A 26901-nucleotide genomic window follows, 5' to 3' on the forward strand; every position below is an offset into this window, starting at 1 on the left:
TAAGTACTGTGACAGTTAGAAGACGTCTGTGTGAAGCTAATCTATTTTCAAGAATCCCCCGCAAAGTCCCTCTGTTAAAAAAAAGGCATGTGCAGAAGAGGTTACAATTTGCCAAAGAACACATCAACTGGCCTAAAGAGAAATGGAGGAACATTTTGTGGACTGATGAGAGTAAAATTGTTCTTTTTGGGTCCAAGGGCCACAGGCAGTTTGTGAGACGACCCCCAAACTCTGAATTCAAGCCACAGTACACAGTGAAGACAGTGAAGCATGGAAGTGCAAGCATCATGATATGGGCATGTTTCTCCTACTATGGTGTTGGGCCTATTTATCGCATACCAGGGATCATGGATCAGTTTGCATATGTTAAAATACTTGAAGAGGTCATGTTGCCCTATGCTGAAGAGGACATGCCCTTGAAATGGTTGTTTCAACAAGACAATGACCCAAAACACACTAGTAAACGGGCAAAGTCTTGGTTCCAAACCAACAAAATTAATGTTATGGAGTGGCCAGCCCAATCTCCAGACCTTAATCCAATTGAGAACTTGTGGGGTGATATCAAAAATGCTGTTTCTGAAGCAAAACCAAGAAATGTGAATGAATTGTGGAATGTTGTTAAAGAATCATGGAGAGGAATAACAGCTGAGAGGTGCCACAAGTTGGTTGACTCCATGCCACACAGATGTCAAGCAGTTTTAAAAAACTGTGGTCATACAACTAAATATTAGTTTAGTGATTCACAGGATTGCTAAATCCCAGAAAAAAAAAATGTTTGTACAAAATAGTTTTGAGTTTGTACAGTCAAAGGTAGACACTGCTATTTTTTTGAACACACCCCTTTCAACTAATTGCCCAATTGCACAGCCTTAAGAGCGTGCATATCATGAATGCTGGGTCTTGTTTGTTTTCTGACAATCTACTGAACCTACTGGTAACTTGTTTGCCATGTAGCAATAAAAAATATACTAAAAACCTTGATTATTCTGGTTAGTCACATTGTACTGCTATTATTTTGAACAATACTGTATATTCATATGTGTATTTGCTTCTATTTTTTAAATTATTTTTTAAAGAAAATTAAGGAGAAGCATCTTGGACAATGCTATTACCTAAATTATCTGGTGGCTCCATTGGTTGTCTTCGAAAGAGCAGCTCTTTGTGGAAGATTATGACAAAGAGAAAAATCCCCAACTTCCTGTGGCTTACTGGGACATGTTATTGCTCAAGGACATGCATTTATTTCATGTTCCTGGAATAAAAGACATGTTTATGAGACACGTCTCAAAACAGTGGGAGCATGAATTATGTTATACAAGTAGATACACCAAAAAGATTAATTTAAATATCTGTAGCACCATGGAGTGATTTTCTCCATTGAAATAATCTTTAATAGCATCCTTGACAGAGTACTGCTGGATTCTCAATGAACATTGTGCTTGAGTCATCCACTTCTTCTTTCATTTGCTTAAGATGTGTTTATCCATTAATTTAAGAACTGATGAAGCCACTTGGATAAACAGTCTTCGGTAAATGGAGACACACATCCAGACACTTCTGAATAAATTGTGTGTGATCCAAAATTAACAGTAATTTGTCATCAGGTTCTTACAAGGCATTCTAGCACCATAGCATTCAAGACTGGTCTTGATCTCAGATTTGACGCTCTTGGAAAAATGTTTAATATGGCAAATGATTTGAGTTAAATTTTGAGTATTAATACAATATCATTCTGTGCTGAAATTAATCAACAGAAAAAAATTATCTAATTAATTTTTTTTTTTGATTTTCCTCATGTGTATCTATACCTTTCAAAAGTTTGGGGTCGGTAAGATTATTTGTGAAAAAAATGAATTAATATTTTTATTCAGCAAGGAAACACTGATCAAAAGACTTTTATAATTACTAAATATATTATTTTAAATAAACCTTGTTCTTTTCTATTCATCCAATACATTTAAAGACTCAAGTAAGCAGAGTGTTGCAATTCAGTCACTTATGAGATTTCATTTCAGTTAGGAAGCTTTCGAAAGCAGCAACTAGCTTTTGGAACAGATATAACTGCTAAATTAAGACGTTTTTTCTTTGTCTTTTGGAGATTGGATGATATCGAATTTCTCATCACGATCAGCTGATGTCTGGATACTGAACTGAGCATAGTGCCTTCATTCAAGCCACCTGCATCCACTAACACACTGCAGCTGGTGAACAAATCACATGTTCTGTCTCTGATATTTCACATTTTTTTTATCTCATAATGCTGCCTCCTCCAGTGTAATTTGTTATTAAATGCGAGTGATTAGCTGTACTAGTTGTGCTCCACTTATTTAAACATTTGTGGAATGTTAGTCAAGGCTGGGAGTTTATTTTTTATGCTGATTATCCAGTTCAGAGCTTGAGTAAGTCCAGCCACCGGCATTTCAAGCAGAACTGCACTCGTTGACTTCTCCTCCTGCAGTTCAGCCACGTCATTTGGAAAAAAGCAGGAAAAAGGAAAACGTGAGAAAGTGTGGAGTTGAAACTGAGTGCTTGGCAGAGAAGACCTGGTCAGTAAAGATGCCAAGACATTCTAAATCTAGGAAAAGGAACTAAACGGGACATTTGTATGGAGGAAAAAGAGTCAGTAGAGCGTATTTCGGGTTCCCAGCTTGAGATGTTTGTCCAGATGTTGGCAACTGGAGGGTGCCATTGCACTTATGAGCTATCTGTGACTTTTCTGTGATTACGATGTCTAGTATTTTTCCACTTTACTGAGACTATAGCCTCTTTTCAGCTCTTAGAATTAGGCCTGTAAATATTATTTTTGTTTTGTTCTATATTCGATATATTAATATTAACATAGCATATTTATTAATGACAGATATACAGTGGCATTAGTTTCTTTTTTTATTCAACATTTTTAAAATTATAAATACAAGAAATCAAATAAAAAATAATAATAAATAATCATAGAAAATGTATATACATTTAATTTGTAATTTATATGTATGTAGATACTGTAATTTAAATAAGCAACAATACAAGATTTCTTTAATGGTTTTCAATAGTAAAAATGCACATTTTGAGAAAGTGTTGGACTGTTGGCAGTGTAATTATATTCTATGATTGACATAAATTCCTTTTTATGATTTATTTTTTTCATAAATGGCATACATATATTTAATTTCTTGTTTTTATCCTATATACTTTGCCCTGAGTGGGATTATCCCATGTGTGCTTTGAGCCCTTTCAGTTGAGTACATATGAACCAAAGGCTGTTTAACAGTAAATGTAACACATTGACGTTTGGTACCAGTTGCACTTATTTAGTTCTCTCTTTCTTTCAGAATTCTCCTCACTGTTATCGCTGGTCTGTCTTCATACTCCATTCACCTGCTGCTCAAATCTTCAGGCGTTGTGGGTGAGTATTTCATCATGCTGACCCAGTACCAGTTTAAAGCGCTCCTCTGTAGTCAAGACTATAATTTGGATATGAAGACTGTTCCTGAACCTTTACCCTGCTAAAATGAAGAGCTGATTTAAATGGAGGTGTTAACTGATGTGACCGTGCTCTCGCTGTTGGCTCAGTGACCATCTGCCTCACTCCTCTGTGAGAGATTTTAATTGGCCAGAATATTTCTGGTGTACATTAGGCTAAAAATAGCCGAGCGTCTGCTGTGCTTGATCAATTGTGCCTGTCATTGTCAGTGCTATATCAGCTATAAGCCCATGGTTACATTGTTTCCACAAACCCATGTTTACCACATGGTTACCTTGAAAAACTAACAAATCTTACATATACTGTGATATCCATAATAATTAATTAATTTGAATAACTTTCAAATGAATATTATAAAACAGAACCTGCTTTAAAAACAGAATCTGTTTTAACTAGTAAGACTATATTACTTGGATTATTTTTATCACATACACCTTTAAATGTATTGTTGTTATTCAGAGGAAGAAGTTTTGTTTTTCAGATGGGCAATGCATGAATTTCACGTTTTTTCTTTTTTGTCAGGCATTAGAGCTTATGAACAACTGGGCTTCCGAGCCTTTGGGACTCCAGGCAAGATGGCTGCCGGCATTGCGATCACCCTGCAGAATATTGGAGGTGAGACTCTGTCCAACATCACAATGTTTGGCTTTGTGACCCATGAAGGGCACCGCACACATGTCCACCTCTGCAGAGAGAGTGAATGGACTTAGATAGCAATGTCGTTCTTTTATTTATTCTCTAGGTCATTATGCTCTAGGTCAGCGGTTCACAATTCAATCCTCACGAGAAAAGTAAATCTACTGTAGAACTGATTCTCTTCTTTACTGTGACATTTGCTTCCAGGTTAATAACCACAATCCTATGGAGTAGGTCTGGGCAAAAAAAAATAGATTTTGCAATTTATCATGTTTTAAAATGACGTTGATTCGATATCGATTCTCTAAAGCCACGAATTGATCACTTCCAGGATTTATTTCAACACGCATATAAAAAAACGTTATGAGAAAATGTGAAATTTACTCTCATTACTCTTCTCCACTAACGTTGGATGTCACCCTTATCTACTTTGCACTATGCTACAACGGAAAGCCTGTCGTTCATTAAGTGCTTCTCATGGCGGAGATAGTCTTGATGAGAACCAAGAACAAAGCCATACTCGTGATTTGCAATGCTCGGGTGAAATGCTGTAGGAATACCATAAATCTGCAGAAGCATTTAATATCACGCATAAGGCGCCATTATTTCCACAATCATTTTTTTCACATTTGTTTACTAATCTAACGTACACACATACTAAAGCGCGGATATCAATAGCATTTGTATTAAAACTATATTCACTGCATGTAAAAAAAAAAATTGAGAATCGAATCTGGATGTTTACTGTATATGTGAGTGTGTGTGTGTTTGTGTGTGCATCTTACAGCCATTCTCTCTCTCTCTCTCTCTCTCTCTCTCTCTCATAGCCATGTCCAGCTACTTGTACATAGTAAAGTATGAGTTTCCACTGGTTATCCAGGCTTTTCTCAAGGTGGATAATCCATCAGGGTGAGTATACACGTTTTTGTGTGTTTAAAGTTGTGTTTTAGTTCCCAGTAAGCAACACAAATACTTCTCCTTGTTTTTTTTCCACTCTTAATTGGGCACATCAAGACTTTGTTACCATGTGGCCTGTTTCAAGCATGTTAGGGAATCGGCACACAGAAAGATTTACTAAAAAGACTACTAAAACATGAGATCTGGTTAATGTACACAATTGTTTCTAATAGATAACAGAGACATGAAAATGAAAAAATGAATAAATGAAGTCGGCTGTTTCAAATGTTTCTCTTGAGAAAAAGACTAATGTTGCACAAGTCTAAAAACTCTTTAGTTTTAAAACCTTTTAAGGTCTTAACAATGTCTCAAACTGTGGTTATGCGGTTTTTAAAAGTCTTCAAATGTTTTTGAATGAAGTCTCTTTTGCTCACCAAGACTGCATTTATTTGATAAAAATGTATTATTCGAAACTTTTGACTGGTAATTTATATGAAACACAACTAAGAGCTCCATGACAGCAATAAAAATGTCCTTTGGGATGAAAAATGTTGAGAAAGAGAGAGCGAAAGCAGCGTGTGGGCATGTCTTGCACTAAAGGCCAAAAACTAAAAAGGTTGTTTGATTAGTCAAGTCTGCAAAAGCATCTCTTTCAATGGCATTTATTTTTATTTTTGTCACATACCAGCCTTTCATTGTGGGCAAGAAGGTTTTATCGTTAGCAACCACATCAGTTTGGCCCCTGGTTACGATTACTGCCAATTTGTGTATATGTGTGAGCTGTGCAGTTTCTGTCTGATCAATAGCTCCCTGAAGATTTCTGAGACACACAGTAAAACCCTCCAGCACAATTGTGTGAAAGTGAGTGTGTGGTAGTAGAACTATGATAGATGGACTAGATTTGATGAGAACAGGTTTGTATTCGTGTGAAGGTCAGATTTCTCCTAATTATAACACTCGGTTGCCCAGCCAATGAGTGTGTGTGTGTGTGTGATGGTCCATGACGCAAGCCGACTGCAGATGCGATGACTGGAGTTCGGCTCGACAGAAGGCCTGTACACACACTCTGGAGGACATCTCAAAAACTCCACAGAAACGACCTTTGGCTGCCTCATTTGAATTCCTCACCTCTCCAGGCGAGCGAGGAGGATCACGAAGCAGTAAACAGCGACTATTCATTTCAGATTTAGCAGGCAGTGCCCATGAATCTAGATGTGTGACAGCTTGTGTAAATGAACATCAGTAGGAAAGTTTTCTAAAAGGACCTTATAGTCATTGTTGACATTATATTTAATTTGACACACATATAAATAAGGTTGAAAGATAAACAGTCCGTTCAGTAAATTGTACTTATGTGTATATTCATGTCAGCCAGAGAGACAAATATGTAACAGACTTTGATTATATGCACATCAGAACCATTCAAATGTTTGGGGTCGGTAACATTTTGAAAATGTTTTTGAAAGAAGTCGCTTAAGCTCATAGAGGCTTAATGTATTTGATCAAATATACACGAAAAGCCTTAATATTCAGAAATTATTACAGTTTAAAATAACAGTTTTCTATTTCATTATATATATATATATATATATATATATATATATATATATATATATAAAAACATAAAAACATTTTTAACCTGATCTCACGAAGGTGTGTATAAATAGTAGGCAAAAAAATGAAAAATTGTTGTATTGATATGCAAAAATGCACTTTGGCGTGCATATGCTATGTGATGGGTAGATTTAGGATTTTGTGCTAGATGCATTTTGTATGGACGCCAACAAATTTAATATCATATGCATGTGAAAACTGCATACTATATACATGCCAAATAAATACATACGTACCAATGCACTCCAAAGTCCGTTTTTGCGTATCAGTACCATGAGTTTTTTTATTTGTCAAACTATACGCATTTTCATGATGCTGGGCTCAAATTTTAAGCACTGACACTCTACATTGTCACATGATCCTTCAGAAATCATTCTAATATGTTTATATAAACATTACATATTATAGTCAACATTACATATTAGTGTAATGTTGCTTAATATTATTCAGAAAAAAAAATCTGTATTATTTGAATAGAAGATTCAAAAGAACAGCATTTATTTGAAATAGAAATATTTTGTAATATAATAAATGTATTTTTTGTTACTTTTGATTAATGCATCCATACTAAATAAAAGTATACATTTCATAAAAAAAAAGAAAAAAAAAGAAATTGAAGGCTGCTATAAACTGAACCGAACCGAAAGAATGTGAAATAAGGCAACATCTGTTTTACGCTACTTTAACACATCAAAATGATTTTGAATTCATGTCAACTTCATTTTTGCAAGTTGTATGAGAAGTCAAAATGACTCATAGAGCCAACTAGATTATATTAGGCAACAACTAAAGTTTAAACTTTTAAGCTGTAGTGCTGTGGACATTTTTGACAGTCTAGATATTTTTATTAGCAATGGGAACACATTTTTAACAGCAATTTGGTTCTGATATGCGAATGACGGCAGTGCAAATAAAAGACAGAAAGCTGTTGTGTGTGTCAAAGTGGTTGTTTTCTTCTTTTCCTGTCTTGCTATTTGGCAGGACCACAATTTATGCACTGTATTAAGTCACTTCGGTAAGAAAGTTGGTTAAAAGCTTGCATATAAATGTGTTCATTTTGCACCCAGACATGTCCTCATCCAGACTAGACGTGAAGAGGTGGGTGGGGTGCAGAACTTTTGAGAGAAAGTGTGTTCAGGCGAGTGTTGGCATGCCTCTCTACAACTGACTCACACTACTGCCCATGTGAAAATCCTGTGGCAGAAAATGAACATCGCACACATGGATCCTGAGCCAACCAGTACCAGAGTCAAGTCCAGTTTAGATTGACCTCCCGAAATAACTTTGTTTTAGCGCTGCTGACCATGCCTGGCATCTTTCACCTCACTGAGATCATACCTTATCTCCACTTAATAAAATCCACACTCGACTGAACGTCTTTGGCTTGATGGAGTAGCTCCATTGTCTCATATCAAGCTGCATTTCCGGACAGGGTACCAGCTGTCCCTTATAAGTCTCTCAGTCTCTTTGTCGTTCATAGCTTCTTTGAGAGATGCCATGTATTTGGTCTTAATGGGGGTCAGAATAACAAGATTAGCAGCTTTAGGACGAGTTAGAGAGGGAGAGGATTTCCTCTAAATTGGCCTGTGTTTGAGCTCAAGGGTTTGAGGCTAAATAGCTGCTCAGTCACACATCACAAAACATTTAAAAGGAAATGCACTGATCACTCCCTCAAAATAATGCCCACCTCCCTGTCATGGTTTTGTTCAGTAACATGATCGATGCATTGCACCGTAAGCCATTTAAAGAACACACTCTAGTAAGCAGTCATTTATTATTATGAAAATGTAATTCATTAGTAATAATTAATAAGAGAACCACTGCTCCGTATGCAAATGCACGAGGGAAATGTTAAACGGTCAGTATTTTTAAAAGCAATAAGTCACTTGAAACCATACAGTGGTTTCATTACAGTTAATGGGTGTTTTTTATTTTTTGCATGACACCCCTTGAGCATTGTAAAATCACTGTAACACACAGCATTGATTGTGTTTCTAAAACAGCAGCAAGAGCGATATGAAACAAATTTGAAACATAATGTTTAGTGAATGAATGCATGAGTATTAATAATCACAATAAAAAAAATCTTCCACAATAAGGTAGTAAAACAAATTTTTCCTTTATTTTTCTATGTAGCTTTATTTTTATTTCAGTTTTAGGTTTAGTCATTTTAGTACTTCTTTAACTTATTTTAGTTGTCAAGGATGCATTTTAAATATTAAGTTTTTAAGTTACATTTTTTTTCCACCTAATATTTATATTTTATTTTCTGATTTATTTCAATTAACAAAACTATTTTAGTTTTTAATAGTTTAGTTTACAATAACAACACTGGGAAGAATACATTATGACCATCATTTTTATCTGTGGCAAGCAAGATTACAATCCTTACTATTTGAAGGAAATGTTAATTCACATAGAGTTGTCTAGTGTGGATAAAAGGTTGTTTTGAACCATTTATAATTTAGTTTTTGTCTGTTTTCTGTGATTTATTTGGCAGGGAGTGGTATTTAAATGGCAATTACCTGGTCGTCATTGTATCATGCACTGTCATCTTGCCGCTGACTTTAATGAAGCAGCTTGGTAAGTCGTCTCATACTTATGACTCATGTGTCTAATTGCACACACCTGCTCACAACTTCCTGTCTGCTCATCTGCCTAATGTAAAATGGTATTATTCATGTTTTATTGCATTGTGACAGTATTGCCCAGATCAGACTGCTCACAGAGGTGTTGTGGGTAATTGTCACCTATTCATAACACTGTGTTTCAGGGTACCTGGGCTACACCAGCGGTTTCTCTCTCAGCTGTATGGTCTTCTTCCTTATTGCGGTATGTTTGTTGCTCTTGTTAAATGAATTGTTCACCTGAAAATGAATATTTTATTTGTATATCCTCATGTCCTCCTTCTATGACTTGCTTTTTTCATGCAGCTGGTGGTTTGAACTTCTTTATGAAAAACTGCTCTAGACATTTTGTGCAACTGTGTTGCTCAGAAGCAAGATTTAATGCTGCTGTGGCTTCGTTTCAAATTATTTTTTGCTGGTGGATCAAAAATGGACAAAGTAACATAAGTTTCTCAATATTAATTGTTGGATAGATGAAACAAAACCACTCACGATTATGCAGTATTGCTGAAATACATATTGTTTTGTGTTCCACAAAAGACGTCATACATATTTAAAACAACATGAGCAAGTAAATGATGACATAATTTTGGGGGGAATTATCCTTTTAAATATGTTTTATTCAGTTGTCACGTGTTGCTTCGTATTCCAATCACGAAGCAGAAAGCTATTTTGAAATTTCTCTGTGAATACTGTGCTGAGAGCGTGAACATTCATATTTAATCTTGATACAGTTCCAATTAGCAGTTTATAAATGTTAAAGTAAGCTGGGTGATTTAAGGATGTGCTCGTGTTTTCCACTAGCAGGACCAGCGAGTGATGCTGTGTGAATGACTTGTATTTTTAGACTGGGGTTGTGTTTGGTGCACCTCACTGACCTGGTTTTGGAGGGGAGCTTTATTCCTTGAACACAGGTTTCACTCTTTCTGTCCTGGTTTCTGTGTGTGTGTGTGTGTGTGTGTGCATGTTTTTGTGACATATCAGGACACAACTCTGTATGACATGGTTATGACACAGGTATTACAAGGAGAGGGTCATTTTTCAAAATGCTTATGAACCATACAGAATGAGTTTTTTTGAGAAAGTAAAAATGCACAAAGTTTCCTGTGAGGGTTAGGGTTAGGTGTAGGGTTGGTGTACAGTATAAAAACCATTACGCCTATGGGATGTCCCCACTTTTCACAAAAACAATCATGTGTGTGTGTGTGTGTGTGGCATTGGCTGGGCCACATATTCAAGCTGGATTCATGAAACTGTCCGGTCTTTACATCATGGTCCTGTCTGAATATGATAATATTGCCTCTTTCTTCTTCTCTTGATTTACCATCCCTGCTGTGATTCAGATAAGCACCAAATGAAAAGACACAATGGCTATAGAGCCACCTCAACTTACTCTCTTTCATCTGACTCGGATAGATGACATTATAAAGCAGTGATGTGAGATCTTTCAGGATTAAAGGTCTCATATCTTGAGAAACCACACACACATACACACTGTACACATACATATATAAAATGTATAATGTATGAAAATGATGTAATTCAGTAATTCATAACTCAGAAATACGATCCTTTGAAACTAAACAGTAAACGTGACTCATCCTTGGATTTCTGACTTTATAAAACTAAATAGATAAACAAATGATTACCTACATTTACAACAATGCTTATTTTTAGGTTTAAACCAGTAACGTATAAAAGAGTAGTAAAAAATAAAATCTTTTTTTAATATATATATATACTGTATATATTGTGTGTTTTGTTGAATATCATATTTGGTACATCAGGCTTTTATGGCTCATATAGTTTTATATCAGAGAATGTGGAGCTCAATTTGAAGAGGAAAAGTCAGACATCAGAAGGCATGTAGCTGATTGAGTGCAAGAAGTTTTGATGTTGATCATTTAAATTCCAAATAGAATTTTAGAAATCAGATATGACATAAAAGGCTTTATAGGATTAAAAACATGTCCCATTTAATTATGAGGGACAGAAAGCGAGTTCAGTTTATGAAAAAAAAAACAGAGTGACTTACTGTAAGTGGAGCCTAAGGGGAAAAACTATTAAACGATGACATGAATCCATGAAAACTAACTGCAAACTATGCAAGACTTGTTAATTTCTCAATCTCTTGTCTCCTTCCAGGTGATCTATAAGAAGTTCCAGGTGAAATGTCCTTTTGATGATTATGTCTATAACAGGACAGTTTTGGGCTTTAACACGAGTGTGGCGGCTGACCCTGGAGGAGTGGAGATGACCCCAGAGGGTGACCCTGGCTGCACCCCCCACCTCTTTAACCTCAACTCACAGGTATATCTTTGAGTAACTTAGAATATAAATATACTGAAATCATTCTTATGAGTCATGTGATATAAGACTTTATGCCAAATGACACACACTAGTTCCCAATGAACTCAAACTGCATAAAAATAATCTGGATTTTCAGCTTATGTTATGATAATATATTCAATTCAAATTGAAAAAAGATGAAAAAGACTGGTGTTTCTCGCTACCTTTCTGATGCTCTCTTACTTATAGGAAACAAAAATCATAAACATGTCCTTGAAGTGACAGTTCATCCAAAATAAATCATGTGTCATCATCTGTTTACCCTCATGTCATTTAAAACCCATCATGTCATGTCTTTTATTAAACATTTATGTCCCGTAAGAAATTAAGAGAAACATCTGAGACATAAATAAGACTACAGTAAAAAAAAAAAAGATTACTTCTATTCCGTAATGATGCATTAAATTGATCAAAAGTTACACTAATTTATAATGTTACGGAGGTTTCAATTGTAACTTTCTATTCAACCAAGAATCCTGAAAAAAAAAACATTTCCACAAAAGAAATTGCATTTTAATATATTTTAACATAGAAAAATAATAATAATATTTCACATTACACATTATTTTTTTATTGTATTTTTGATCAAATAAATGCAGCCTTGGTGAGCATGAATGACTAAACTCAAAAACTAAAAAAAAAAAAAAAAACTAAAATTAAAATTAAATCTAACCAACACAAACTTTTGAATGATAATGTAGATGAGCAATAACATACATCCATTCATTCATCCTACTTAAACTATGGATCTTTTGTCTGGTTAATGTAGTCTTCGGTCAGCACAGGCTTTTTAAGATGGGTTACCCAAACACATTCTTATTTATTGCAGTCTATGGCCTATATTCCTTCATTATTCATGTCTTAAGTATAATCACATCCTCTTCACATACATAAGTGTCAACTCACACATCACCATGTGCATTTTTCCCCACATGTCCTTTACTGTCAGGCTAATGAATGCCAAAGACTGTAGTCAGGAGTGTTCAGCTCAATCTGTCTCTATGTGCATCTTAAATGAGCCCAGGCCTGAGCTCTGTCCAAGTCTGACTTAATCACAGCTACAATTAGCTCTCTGTAATGTGCTACAATGTTTAATGGGCTTTAAAGTGTGGGGTTTGGGCTTTATGGTTGCTGCTGTTGTATCCATGGTGATGTGACGTGGTTGATTTCTGTGTGTTTTTAGACAGCCTACACGGTTCCCATCCTGGCGTTCGCGTTCGTGTGCCACCCCGAGGTGCTGCCAATTTACACAGAGCTACGCAAGTAGGTGGCAAGTTCTCTCGCAGGACTAAAATCACAGATGAGTCATGTTGTGCATATGGATGCTATTACACTGGGTAAAGCTATTCATCTGCTTCACTGTCCAGATAGCTATGCTTTAACCAGTCTGTAATTAACATATTTGCTCACAGACATTCAAGGAATATTATGGGTTTGATACAAGTTAAGCCCAACTGACAGCACCTGTGGCATACTTTTTGCATAATTTTCATAAAAAAAGCAAATCTGGGTAACACTTTAGAATAAGGTTCCATTAGTTAATGTTAGTTAACTACTTTCGTTAACATGAACTAATCAAGAACAATCCTTCTACAGCATTTATAAATCTTAGTTCATGTTAATTTCAACATTTACTAATGCATTATTTAAATCAAAAGTTGTGCTTGTTAACATTAGTTAATGCACTGTGAATTACCATGAACTAACAATGAATAACTGTATTTTCATTAACTAACATTAACGAAGATGAATAAATACAGTAATAAATGTATTATTCATTGTTTGCTCATGTTAATTAATACATTAACTAACATTAACTAATGGAACCTTATTCTAAAGTGTTACCAAATCTGGATTACAGTGAGGCGCTTGCAATGGAAGTAAATGGGGTTTAGCTACATAACTTAAGCAATATGCATGTTAACATGGTTTAGTGTAAAAAAAAAAAAAAAAAAAAAACTTTCTTTTTAAAGTTTTACCAGAGCCTGTCTGTGGAGAGCCTTCCCACTCCCTATTAAGTCCTATTGTACCGAATTTTGGTTGCAGTACCACCAGAGCTCCACTGGGGGCGATCGCCATGAGCGCAAAATGAATGGGAGTCTATGGGGCTAGACGGCTAAATTTGTCCCTTTCACTCAATTGCCGTTGCCGTTGACAGATCTCAGATCTGATTGTAGGTTTCGCAAGTTCAACATGGGTTATAGGTCAAAAGTTGAATGAACTTTCTTACAGGCTGAGTTGCCCATAACACAATGAATGTGAATGTATATGACGTCATTGACACTTTAAAAGACTTTTTAAAGCAAATAAGTGACTCTAAAAAATCTAACACCCAGCAATGTGTAATTTATTAGCATCTCCTTTCGAATACAACATTCAAATTACTAGACAAAAAATTATTTCTTGAGAAAAGTGGATTTTGAGGGGTATACCGCCATTGACCTCCATTCATTCCGCGCTCGTCCTGTGAGCGCCCTCATATGGAATCAGAGTGGAACTGCAACCAGTTCAGAAGCCGGAAGTGTAGTGAGAGTGAAACTTCTCGCCATATTAGATGTTCTCTGGTTTTACTGTCGTTCAAAAGTTTGGGTTCAGTTGTTTTTTTGTTTGTTTTTTTATTAAATTAATACTTTTATTCAGCAAGGGTGAATTCAAAAGTGAAAAGACCATTGCCTTGTGACAAAAGTTGTAATAAATTCTGTTCTTTTTAACTTTTTATTAATCAAATAATCCTTGAAAAAATGTATCACTGTTTCCACAAAATTATTGTTCCAACATTGATAATATCAAGAAATATTTATTGCACAGCAAATCAGTATATTAGAATGATTTCTGAAGGATTATGTGACCCTGAAGACTGGAGTAATGATGCTGAAAATTCAGCTTTACCAACTCACGAATAAATTACATTTCAAAATACATTAAAAAAGAAAACAGTTATTTTAGATTGCAATAATAATTCACAATATTATTGTTTTTACTATATTTTGATAAAAAAAAAGCAGACCTGGTGAGCAAAATAGACTTCTTTCAAAAACATTTAAAGTCTTATTGACTCCAAACTTTTGAACAGTAGTGTATTTCCAATTTTACAACTTTGTTTCCATGATAATGCCTAACACCCTAAAACCCAAAAATGACTTTACAAAATGATGCGCACAACTTCTCTGCAAGGTAAACTCAATTTTAGCTTTTTTATGCCACAAAACCCAAAATATTTCTAAGTACATTCAAAAAAGGTTCAACATTCTATTATGAATCGACTTTAAAATGGCAAAACAGGCAATTAATATAAATATTTCTGCCTTATCAGAGAATTTATATGAGACTGAAGTGTCTTGACTTTACGAACTTTATGAACTGACATTTTAGGTTTGAGTGCATTAGTTTGTAACAAATGTTTTTTTCATATCCTTATATTCTTCAATTTCAGCCCCACAAAAACAAAGATGCAACACGTTTCCAACATCTCCATTGGAGTCATGTACATCATGTACCTCCTGGCTGCTCTCTTCGGGTATCTGACCTTCATTGGTGAGGCCTATTACTATATTTGCATTCTTTCTTCATGCATATAGTGACGAGTTTCTCAGTGAAGATAGAAAATGAGTACCACGATGACAGCAAGAAGTGACAATAAAAATATAAGTCGGATTGTAGTGGCATTTGTAGAATTGGGGACATATTAAGGTTTGGTCACACTTACCATTGCCATACTTAGATGTAGAAGATAGGAAGGAGACAGAATGCACTGCACTATTTTAAACTAGATGGAGTATCTTAAATGCACGTGTACATAATCCAAAAATGTATAATTGCTGCAAAAAGAACGTGCAAAAATATGTCCCGTGTGAATGTTCTCTAAGAATACCAATCAAAATGCAGATATTGTGCCAACAGAGAGGCAATATGTCTCCAACTGTTTCCATGTATCTAAAAGTTTTTGGTCTGTCATAGTCATTTGGATCTTTTAGGCCAAAGATAACATTCAGAGGCTGATTTTGGACTTTCTTGGATGACTAATAGAGAATAAATCAAACATCTAGGACCAGGGATGAAGAGCAAGGCAGGAGTGCTGTATTTAACAGAGCATGAAGCAGCAGAGAATGATAGTTGCCATGATTGCTGATGGTCATTTGGTCATCCAGGACAGCTTCCTGCCCTTTTATACATCAGGAGGAGACAGCAGTGTGACTAAGCTGAGATGGAGAGAGTGGAGGAGGTTTTGTTGAGGAGAAAAGGGAGGTGAGACCTGTCAGGATGGATGTGCTGAGTGGTCATTCAAGTTGAGATGTCAGAGGCCAGCCCAGATCAGTGTGACTGCAGTGGAAAAGAACCAGACAAGAGTGTCTTTTTTAGGTACAAGATTTTAAAATTCACCCTAAAGTTTTCAGAGCATTTGAAGTGTCAGAGCAGACAGAGACCTGCTTAGCTGTCAGCATGTGTTTCCTGAGGTCACAGATCTAATCATCTGTTTCAACAAATCAGTGTTTCATGCAAGGTCATGTTGGAGTAGTATTAGCACTCCATCTAGTGGCTATTTTGCATGAATAAAAACTAAATTCCACTGTGAGCAGAAAAAGAGTAATCTATGGTTCCCGAAGAGTTGATTTACATACAATTCCATTCAAAGGTTTAGAGTCTTTATTATTATTATTATTTTTTTTTTTTGAAAGTCTCTTATGCTGACCAAGGCTGCATTTATTTAAACAAAAAATAGTAAAAACGATACAATTTAAATTTATGCATTTAGCAGATGCTTTTATCCAAAGCGACTTACAGTGCATTCAGGCTATCAATTTTTACCTATCATGTGTTCCCGGGGAATCGAACCCCCAACCTTGCGCTTGAGAGATTTAAATCACTATTCTGATTTAATGCTCAAGAAACAAATGTTAAAAATATTTTTGCTGCTTCATATTTAATTAATATATTTAATATTTTTTATATGCATAAATATAATAATATTTAATATATTTGAAACTGTAATACACTTTTTGCTTTAGAATTCTTTGAGCACAAAAGATTAAAAGAATAGCATTTATTTGAAGCATAATTTTTGCAGCAGTTCAGTTTAATCAGACCAAATTTATGTGTCCTTGCTGAATGTAGTTTATATATGCAGTATAAATATCTAGCTATCTATCAAAAAATAAATAAATAAAATAAAATAAAATTTCACTGAACCCAATCTTTTGAAAAATAACAAAAGTATATAAAATAGTTATAAATGACATTCATTTTGGTGACATTCATTTGTGATCAAATGTTTCAATTCAATCCAATGTCCCAGCTATAGCGAACAGACTCATTTAGGGTTAAAACCTAAAAATACTGTAGCAGTCTGTTTAATTTAAATAAATTAAACACTTTATTAAAAGCGAGAGTTTTTTGTGGTTGCCCCCAGATTTGGGTTGTTAGGTGGTCCACAGTTTTTTTTTTTTTTTTTTTTTGCTGTTGAAATATTCCAAAAAATTCAAAATGTTAAATTATTTTTATTAAGAATGATCTTCATTGAATACTTTTTTTCTATTAATAATACATTTAAAATGAAATTGAACTTAATATTACATTTAAATTATTGTATTGTGTGTAGATAAGGTGGAAGCTGAGCTGTTGCACACCTACAGTCGAATAGATCCGTACGACACACTCATCCTGTGCGTCCGTCTGGCTGTACTCACTGCCGTCACACTCACTGTGCCCATCGTGCTGTTTCCTGTGAGTTACACACACACACACACACACACACTATTTTAAACCTTTACAATTTTAAATAAACTACATCTTATCAGGTTACAGCTTTGTTAGAGGAGTCAGGATTGGATGACAGGCAGCATTTCAATATCTGATTTCAATGCTTTCCCTTTCGATGCATTTCTCAGGTAAGGAGGGCAATTCAGCAGTTGTTCTTCCCAAATAAAACCTTCTGGTGGCCACGTCACATTGTCATAGCTATCAGCCTCCTCACCCTCATCAACTTACTGGTCATCTTCGCCCCGAACATCCTGGGCATCTTCGGAGTCATCGGTGGGTTTGATCCTCTCGGCTCTTGAGTGATGTTATTCTGGTCTCTTTATAGCACTAGTTGGATTCTCTCTCTCTCTCTCTCTCTCTCTCTCTCTCTCTCTCTCTCTCTTTGAGTGTGAGAGCCATGTACAGTGTCCTTAAGTGTCACCATGCCAACCTCAAGAACCTCACCATTGCTTTATCTCCACATGCATTAAAGTCTTAAACTATTAAACTGTATGCAGAGTCCCAGCTGTGCATAAATCCACTCCTGACAGCATTATTAATCGGAATTATTAATTGGAACGTGTATATAATTATCAGCATATTCCCATTATGCTTTTTCTTTTATTACATTCAAGTTTCTCCTGGTCTCACACTTAACTCTATTAAACACTAATTGTTTCTCCACTTCTTGTGAGTTTTACCTAGCTCAGAGAAGAATGGCCACTATTGTTCTCTTGGGCCAACAACCATGAGAAATCTCTCAATAACTATGGCTTATGCAACTTGAATAGCTTTAGCTCAGTTTAGACTTTGTCCCGAGGCATGATGTTAGGGAAGTATGAAGGTTTCGGTTTACAGTAAGTAAGTGTGTACATGTGTTTATTTTCTGTAGGTGCCACGTCCGCGCCGTGCCTCATCTTTATATTTCCGGCTGTGTTTTACATCCGCATTGTTCCCAAGGAAGAGGAACCTATGCGCTCAGCACCGAAAATTCTTGTAAGTACTTGGACATACTGTATTTGATTTCTCCCCATTCATCCACAGTGGGATCTAGTTTCTGACCTCTTGTAGAAATGTAGATGCTTTGAAAACGTCCACACTATAAGATTGAGATCCTCTGAAAACGAATCATGCTAAGAGCTTCATAAATCCCTTGGCTAAATCCTTGTGACCCAAAACTATTGTAAACTAGTAAACTAATTCCCCTTAAGTTCTAGCAAACAGCAGGAATCTGGGGATGTTGGGTGAAACCTGAACATATAAGTGTTGAGTTTCTGAATCTCATGAAAACTGCCAACACATATCCAGGTTATAATTAACCCCAAAATCCAAAGAAAAAAATGTGTGTACTGTATATTAAAAAAAAATAATAATAAAAGCCTTTTTTTAGAGCCATTAAGTTGTTGTTGTTGTCTTTTCATGGTGGGATTATTTACATGAAATTAAAGCATATTTTCTCCCTTACTTCACACTGTAAAATTACATTTTAAATTAAATATTTAACTTATGCTCATTTAAAAAAAGATTAAGTATTTAGTGCATGACACAATGTTCTGAAAATTGGCTTTATTAGGTTTGCACATTTTATTTATTTCACTTTGACACAGACATTTCTTCATAATGTGCAATCCATGTTATTTTTTAGATGACGCATTTGATTAATGCAAAATGTGCTTAATATTAAAATCAAGCACATGAAAATGGCACAGTGTAGAAAAAATCTTAACGTTCTAAAAACTGGCTTCATTTAGTTTGCAAATTCTATTGTATTGTATTTTGACCCAGATATTTCACAATATGCACCCAGTCATTTATTTATTTATTTAGATGACGCAGTTTATTAATCATTTTGGCAATGCTGTTTATAATCATGTCCCTCTCTTTCTTTTATAGGCTGCTTGCTTTGCCTTTTTAGGAGTCCTATTTATGGTAATGAGCATCAGCTTCATCATCATTGATTGGACATCAGGGAGCAGCAAAGGAAGCAGTGGTCATTAGGCCTCACCCTCTAATGGTTTATGCTTTTTAATATTACTTTCGGGTCAGTAGTTGGGTAGGATGCATAATCTCTCATTGATCAGTCACCAGAGTAGTACCAGATTCCTAGCTGTAATTGCATTCAATCAATCCGTTATTTGGCCGTGTGACCTGCATGTGCTGTAAATGGGGTCTTGACCCATCTCGGACCAACATTTAATCGATTTAAAGGCCATCCGCTTCCAAAAAGGAGTGGAAATAGTTTGTTTTAAAGCAGGGAGACAACAACCAGAGAAGATTACCAGAACTAAAGAATTGAAGCCCATGATCTTTAGTTTGTGCCATAGTAACAGCACATGCAGTATGCAGGGTTTACAAACAAAAAGGGATTTTGCATTCTAACCAAATGGACTCATCAGCTTGCCCAACCTCCCATCCGGCCCTTCATATTATAACCTTTGACCTCTGATCTTCGGCCACATTCACAAGAGATTAGAAATCTCAGTAAGCGCTCAGTTCTTACGGGAGGAATGGTGGATATTAAAGTGTTTAGTTCATCATATCTCATCTTAGATATAGCAATACTCTGTGCAATAGCTGTGAGATATCTGAAACTGAAGGCTGTTGAGAGGCGACACACGACCTCGTCCAGAATTCTTGAAGGAGACTTGATTTGGCCGCAGTCTATTACACAATTTCAAATGTATGCAAATTGTTCCTATAGATGTACGTCAAAATTGTATATGGATTTAGAATGTTTATTCTTTCTACAATAGTTAGAGATAAATATATTAGTAGATATATGGACATAAATATATATGATATATCTATATTTAAGTATTCCCATTCCACTGGTGTTCCAAATACTATTCAGCTAAAAAAGATTTTGATTTAAAAAGACAGAAAGGCACATTTGAAATATTCTTCTTTTTTTAGGAATACTACTGTTGCGATGGGAAAGCACAGATTGGAAAGCACAGTTTATGATAGGGTCAGGTTCTAATGATCCCATGAGTCCTGCTGACAGAATGACTTCGAAACACTCTCTGGATTTATATGCAGAGAAAACCAAAAACACAGATTCACAGGGTCTTCTCCTTTACTGGAGAAACAAATGTGGTGCATTGATGCACATAAATGTTTTAGTTACAGGGCAAAATGGTCGTACATGTGGTAACCTTGCCCGGTGGAAGCTGATTGGTTTTGCTTCTAGATAGGCTTTAAAAGAAGAGGCTATTAACCCAAGTAGATGGATGATTTTGGAGATGGGTTCCCACACAGGCTCATTCCGCGATTACTGAATCCTTAAACTATAGCACTTTCAGTTGAAGCACAACTTCTGCTCAATCTCCTGACCTAGTGACCCAGTTATGACTTGTCACATAATCATAGATTAATATATTTTGTAGACAGATATATGAACAAAGCCTATGTACTACAAATTGTAAATTGTACGAAGAAAAGAGTAACGTGCGGACGTCTAACATGGTACATTAATATTTTAAAGTTTGTAAGTGAAACTCGTCAGCTTAAAACAAAAATAAAGAAAAAAATAAAACTATATAAATCAAGCCCTTACTGGCCCATAATGATCTTAGTGGTAACACTGTGGTGTTTTAGTTTGTGAATGTGTGTGTTCTCTCCTCTTCTTGCTTATGAAGAAAGAATACTTAAGTCAGTGAATGTACTGTAATGGACTATAAGATATCTAAATGAAATGTGCATTTCAATTGTGGTACTATTTTATTCATTTTTGACTGTTTAATTCATGTTTAATGGATAGACCAGCCACACATATAGCAAAAACATCATATCTGTGAACCAGTATTAACATAGTTACATATCTCAGTATCTTCTTTCAGTATTTTAAATGTCCCTTGTGATGCATCAAGGGCTTGTCAGACAGCAAAGGCACTGTAATATATTCTAAATTACAATATGAACTTCCTTGTTGAAAAAAATGCCTTGTTTATCATGGTCGGAAAATATATCGAGAATTGAATGATTAAATATGTCTGTATGATTGATGGAGTGCACCATTGAAATAACCCACCGAGTCATTTTTTGGTAATAAAGCGTTTAGTTGTGTGTTCTGGTGATGATGAGATGTTATGTATTTAGTGGTGTAATGCCTCACACACACCAATGTGGTTTCTTAAGCACAAGAGTGTTCCATTGTTTTAGCAGTGTGTGTTAATGTGTGTTCACATGCCTGAGAACTAAATGTGCCAGTTGTTAATGAATTGCCAGTATCTGTGATTAAGTATACCAGTGGCTCTACATGATTCTTGATTGCTCAAAGTCTGAACATGTCTTTAAAAGTAGAAGTGTGAATCTGCCCAGGCTGCATATCACCCCGAAATCAGATGACAAAAAATTACTTACATACTTTTGTTCAGCCAGGATGCATTAAATTGACAAAAAGATGTGCTTTATAGTCATCATTCACTGAGAGCAACTGTAATTTTGATTTGATAATGCTTGTGATCATTCTTTAAAGAGAGTATGATGCTTGTGAGTATTTTTAAGAAGAAACGTCTCCTGTTTGAAGTATTCACTGCATAAAAAAATGATTTTATGATGAAGGTAGTTTAGGTTTACCAGTAAGATCTAATTAACTTACTATCGTATAGCACAAAGTACGAAGCTTTAATATCAATGATGAATCACGGATAAATATTGTTCCCTTTATAAAAGTACAATCTGTTTGTTGCAACCAGCATTACCAGTGGTGCACCAGAAACTGCCCTGAACAATAAGATCCCCCATAATGCTGTGCTTCCATCCCCAGGCTTTCTCATGCACAGCTTACGTCTGGGCTGACAGCAGCATTTTTTTAAGCACCTGCCGATCATACAATTATATGATCTCCAGATCAGGTATTACAAAGTAGCAGAAGGGGCAAGAATTGAATTGTCTTTTTAGCAGCTGTGTACTTGTGTCCAGTCAGCGTGATGTTTCCCTTGTGATGTAATGAAAGTGTCATCTGTTTGTAACAGTTTATATGAATTCATTGACAGCATTTATACACAATGTACATAAATGTAAACCCTTTATATTATAAGCACATCTATAGTTTGTATATTGTAAATAGTCAGATGATGTTGAGTCTGATGATTAAAACGTAATAATTTTTAAAAATGCTTTTTAAAAGCCAGTTTTTGTCTTTATTTTCTTTATTCTCAGTATTGAGTACATTGCTGGCAGTTAATGTACTGTAAACAATGTTCAAATCAAAAAAAGAATAAATAATATTCATTCATTCTCGATTCAGTCTACAGCTGTATTTCTCATGTTCATGCAAGTGTTTATATGATGTCTCTGTGGCTCACTGAGGTAAAGGGGAATTAAATGCATTGTTTATGTGCCATTTAGCAGATCTCTATAAAGCAATGCTACACTAATCGCAGGTTCAGATGAAGTGTCTTTTTCAAGAGCGCAGTGGTCTGAAAGCAGTTCCTTGAATCAAACCTGCAGATCTTTTCTTCCACCCTCAGCAGCTGTCTCTTTTCCATCCTGCTGATGGTCCACCTAAATCTAAAGCTGTTTATGTCAAAACAGAATCTTGCCTAGAAACAGCAGTTCCCTAAAAACTTTCATATGATTTGTTTCCTCATGCTCTTCTCAAAATGGACAGAGCATTTTTGTTAATAATGTATTCAAACACATCCAATCTGACATGCATGCTGAATTCCAAATATTAATAATAATAATAATTTAAAAATACATTTAATATACATCCCATCAATACACTCCTCAAAATAAAGGTTCATAATTGGTAAGAAAAACCTTACCATGGAACCTTTCTCTGTTCTTCACCCTGACAAATATTTTTATCTCTTAAGAAGGTTCATTTAAAGATACTTTGGGAAACCAAAAATGTTTATTCAATGTCATTTCTACAATTGCTCTAATTTATCTAATTTTGTTTCTCTGTGCATGTGTAATCTGGTCATTTTACCGCAAGTAATTTATGCAATTTATAGACTTTTATAATTTTTATTTTAAGTTCTGTTTACCCACATTGTTTTAATGTAAGAATTGTGCATTTGAAACTTGAATGTGCAAGACTTCCAGTGTTTTTTTTTATTTTATTTATTTATTTATTGCGGTACAAAACAGCTCGTTGTGCTGCTGTTCGATACAGACGTTATTTCTTCTATTATTTTACACATTGGTTTGTAGCGCAAATAGTTTTACCGTTTACTACACTATTTTAAAAATAAAATAAGGCGGATAAGACAAATCAAATCAAATCAAATCAAATCATCAAGTCTTTGCATCTGAGATAAAAAAAAAATGTTAGTATAAAGTATAAATAAATAGATATAATTTCTGACACACGGGGGCGCATGAAACGCAGTGATATGTCTAGCGCTGATCAAATCTGCCCAAACGCTGGAAACGCATTAAATATGGAAAAATCATTGCGGGGCTGCGGGCACATTAAACAAGGTTTCTAATCCTACCGGAGCAAAAATCACACAGAACACTTGCCGAAATCACTGCTTCAAAACAAAAGACATTTGTGACAGAGGCCCTAAAGAATGTCATTTGCCATCATTGAATGGTAAACAAGAGAAAATCAGCTGTAGCCTAATATACACACACCACACAGGCCATTTCGTCCAAAGAAACCTCCAAAAATAGATATTCTTATAGATATATGCAATAAATACATTAATAAATACCACATTTAAAAGTAAAAGTTTAAATGAATGAGTACAGGGAAATTATTAATAGACTGCTTAGAGTATATATATATTTCTAAATATATTTCTTAAGGCCCTAAAGAATGTCATTTGGCATCATTGAACGGCAAATAAGAGAAAGTCAGCTGTAGCCTAATATACACACACCACACAGGCCATTTCGTCCAAAGAAACCTCCAAAAAATAGTTATTCTTATAGATATGTGCAACTAAATACATGAATAAATACCAAATTTAAAAGTAAAAGTTTAAATGAATGAGTACAGGGAAAAAATTATTAATAGACCGCTTAGAGTATATATATATATATATATATATATATATATATATATATATATATATATATATATATATATATATATATATATTTCTGTAATTAATTAGCAGTTATTTTGTTATTCAAGTGAATCTAAATATTTAAAGCATTTAAACCGGAATACTGCGGAAAACTACATTTCCCATGAACACCCGCGGTGGGCGTATCAGAGAGGCTGGCTGGCGTTGCTCGAGGAGCCCAACAGTTCTAAACGGTCTTCTGCTGTGTGGCAGAGAGCAACTTCTCAGCAGTCTGGGTGTGGCGTTTTAAAAAAACTGAAATAAATCAGAGACCGCTCAGCGTTAGCTACTTAACGGCGCATGTTATTCAAACCCCTCGTCGATCAGTGGACGGAATAACCGGGGATTTTTGCATTTTCTGACTCATTCAGTTTCTTGTCGCCGATTGTCTCATATTTCGGTTTGCTGTTCTACTCAATATCTGAACACGAGCGGTAAATATCAATTTTATTTTTTATTTTTTTCGCAAACTTTTATGGATTTGTGGACATAGGTTTTGTTTTTCTTTCCCAGTCCGCGTGATGTAAAAACTCCAGCGTCTGGCTAACGTTAACGTTACTTCATCTCTCTTGGAAGTCTAAACGTCAACAGATTCCAGGTGTTGTTCTAATCTCAGTATCTCAAATATATGAATTCATCTTTTATCCTAATCCCAGAACGTCTTTTGAAAGATTTTTTTCGGACGTTTTGGATTTAACGTTACTAGTTTCTAAAGGACATTTCCCCTCCTTGGACTTACGACAGTCTTTTTTCTTCTTTTTTTTTCAAAGCCTAAAGAGGAAGTTAGGCACGGAAGACACTTTAAAAAAACTCCAGACGCTTTGAAAGGTCAATACCTTTAAGTTTTTTTTTTCTCCTAAATCTAAACCCATAAATCCGTCGCCCTGAAGCGTGCATTCGGAACCATGGGCTGCACCGTGAGCCAGGAAGATAAAGTCGCGGCCGAGCGATCCAAAATGATTGACAGGAATCTGCGCGAGGACGGAGAGAAAGCAGCCAAAGAAGTGAAACTGCTGTTGTTGGGTAAGTGACGGGTCACACAGATAACGGTCAGCGACTCGCTGCTGCAGGAAAATATAACTCTTTGTAGCACTTCGTCACACCGATAAGTGTTTGATTAAAAAACTAGTTTTGAACGCGTTTGGAACAGAAATTGAGATGTTTTTGTGAAGTTTCTAGATAACGTATGAACCTCAGGTTTCCTCCTCAGGTGTGGCTTGCGAGAAACTGTTGATTTGAAGAAAAAAAACAACAACAACTAACGTTATGATAAAACAAGCGTTTACTTGTTTGGCAGTTTAGGTGCCACATACTTTTCTAAATCTTGTTTTTCAGGTATTAAGTTTTTTATATTATTATTATTATTATTTTACTCCAATTGTGACCTGAGGCATGTCAGAATTGGTTGAGATAAGCTTGTCATTTGAGAAGATTAGTTACTCAATAAGTGTATGTGCTGTGAAATATGATGACGTTCATTTTTGGCACTCAACTATGGAGCCAGAAGAGTCTCAATAAAGATAAATGCACACACTACAGTCACATATGCACACACATGATTCATACATGCACACACATGATTCATAAATACACACACAAGATGCACAAATGCGCAAAAAATTCACAAATGCACACACAAAATTTAAAAAGCACAGAAGATTCACAAATGCATACAAAATTCAGAAATGCACACAAAAATCAGAAATACACACACAATTTAGAAATGCAAACAACATTTACAAATGCACTCAAGATTCACAAATGCACAGGACAAGATTCAGAAATGTATTTCTGATGCACACACACATATATCTTGATTCACAAACAGCTTGCGGTCTGTGAACTTCACTGCATTTGTGTGTGAATTTTGAGACTCCCCTGACTTGGCTCGACACACAAATGCTTTTTTTTAAACAGGGAATGATCAGCAACCAATCAGATATCTCCCTTGTTTTAGCCAATCACAAGAATGCACCCCATGTGGGGGGATTGTTTACTTATAAGCCAATCACATGAATGTGTTCACACAGCAATTGTATTAAATTGTATGAAAATACAGATGTTTAGATTACAATTCAGGTTTATTTTTTATTATTTTTTACTAAATATAAATTTAAAAATGTCTCAATACATATAGCCCAGTGACTGCAGAAAAAAAGTTAGCCATGGATTCATAAATTTGCAATTATTTCATTTTATTGAAATATTTTAATGAAAGTAAAAAAAAAAAAATGTTTAAACCTTTTTGAATATTTAAATATATCTAAATATTCTTTTGGATGCAATATAGAAGTCACTTTAATTATAATATTCAGTCCCTACATGAAGAGAGAGTCAGTGGTCCGCTGCAAGAGGAAAGTGGCTCTCTGGCTGCGAAAAGTGGGTCTCCGGCTGTCGTTTGCTTAGGAAAGTGAGTTGATCGCTGCATGAGGAAAGTGAATCGTTCGCTGAGGAAAGTGAGTCGCTCGCTGGGTGAGGAAAGTGAGTCGTTCGCTGGGTGAGGAAAGTGAGTCGTTCGCTGCGTGACTCGTGAGGAAAG

The 26901-nt window shown here is 35.4% G+C and overlaps 2 protein-coding genes across 5 annotated transcripts in view; both read left to right on the plus strand.

Annotated features, from left to right (window-relative positions):
• The window catches only part of LOC113055339 (sodium-coupled neutral amino acid transporter 3), a 41542-nt gene extending 18959 nt beyond the window's left edge, over positions 1-22583 (plus strand). For both annotated transcript variants that reach the window (XM_026221578.1, XM_026221579.1), the window contains 12 exons: positions 3327-3400; positions 4001-4093; positions 4942-5023; positions 9126-9208; positions 9399-9457; positions 11398-11562; positions 12785-12864; positions 15035-15135; positions 17198-17322; positions 17487-17631; positions 18230-18333; positions 19231-22583. In XM_026221578.1, the coding sequence (XP_026077363.1) occupies positions 3327-3400; positions 4001-4093; positions 4942-5023; positions 9126-9208; positions 9399-9457; positions 11398-11562; positions 12785-12864; positions 15035-15135; positions 17198-17322; positions 17487-17631; positions 18230-18333; positions 19231-19335 (1216 nt within the window). In that variant the 3' untranslated portion in view covers positions 19336-22583. The remainder of the gene's footprint in view (positions 1-3326; positions 3401-4000; positions 4094-4941; positions 5024-9125; positions 9209-9398; positions 9458-11397; positions 11563-12784; positions 12865-15034; positions 15136-17197; positions 17323-17486; positions 17632-18229; positions 18334-19230) is intronic.
• A 1959-nt stretch (positions 22584-24542) lies between these two features.
• The window catches only part of LOC113055340 (guanine nucleotide-binding protein G(i) subunit alpha-2-like), a 52396-nt gene continuing 50037 nt past the window's right edge, over positions 24543-26901 (plus strand). Inside the window, exons 1-3 of one of the 3 annotated variants that reach the window (XM_026221582.1) lie at positions 24543-24796; positions 24876-24960; positions 25133-25385. In XM_026221582.1, coding sequence (XP_026077367.1) covers positions 25268-25385 — 118 coding nt within the window. In that variant the 5' untranslated portion in view covers positions 24543-24796; positions 24876-24960; positions 25133-25267. Of the gene's footprint in view, positions 25386-26901 lie in introns of all 3 variants that reach the window. The other 2 variants (XM_026221581.1, XM_026221580.1) reach the window with 2 other exon arrangements.

Source organism: Carassius auratus, chromosome 36 (assembly GCF_003368295.1).
Source record: "Carassius auratus strain Wakin chromosome 36, ASM336829v1, whole genome shotgun sequence".
Lineage (NCBI taxonomy): Eukaryota > Metazoa > Chordata > Actinopteri > Cypriniformes > Cyprinidae > Carassius > Carassius auratus.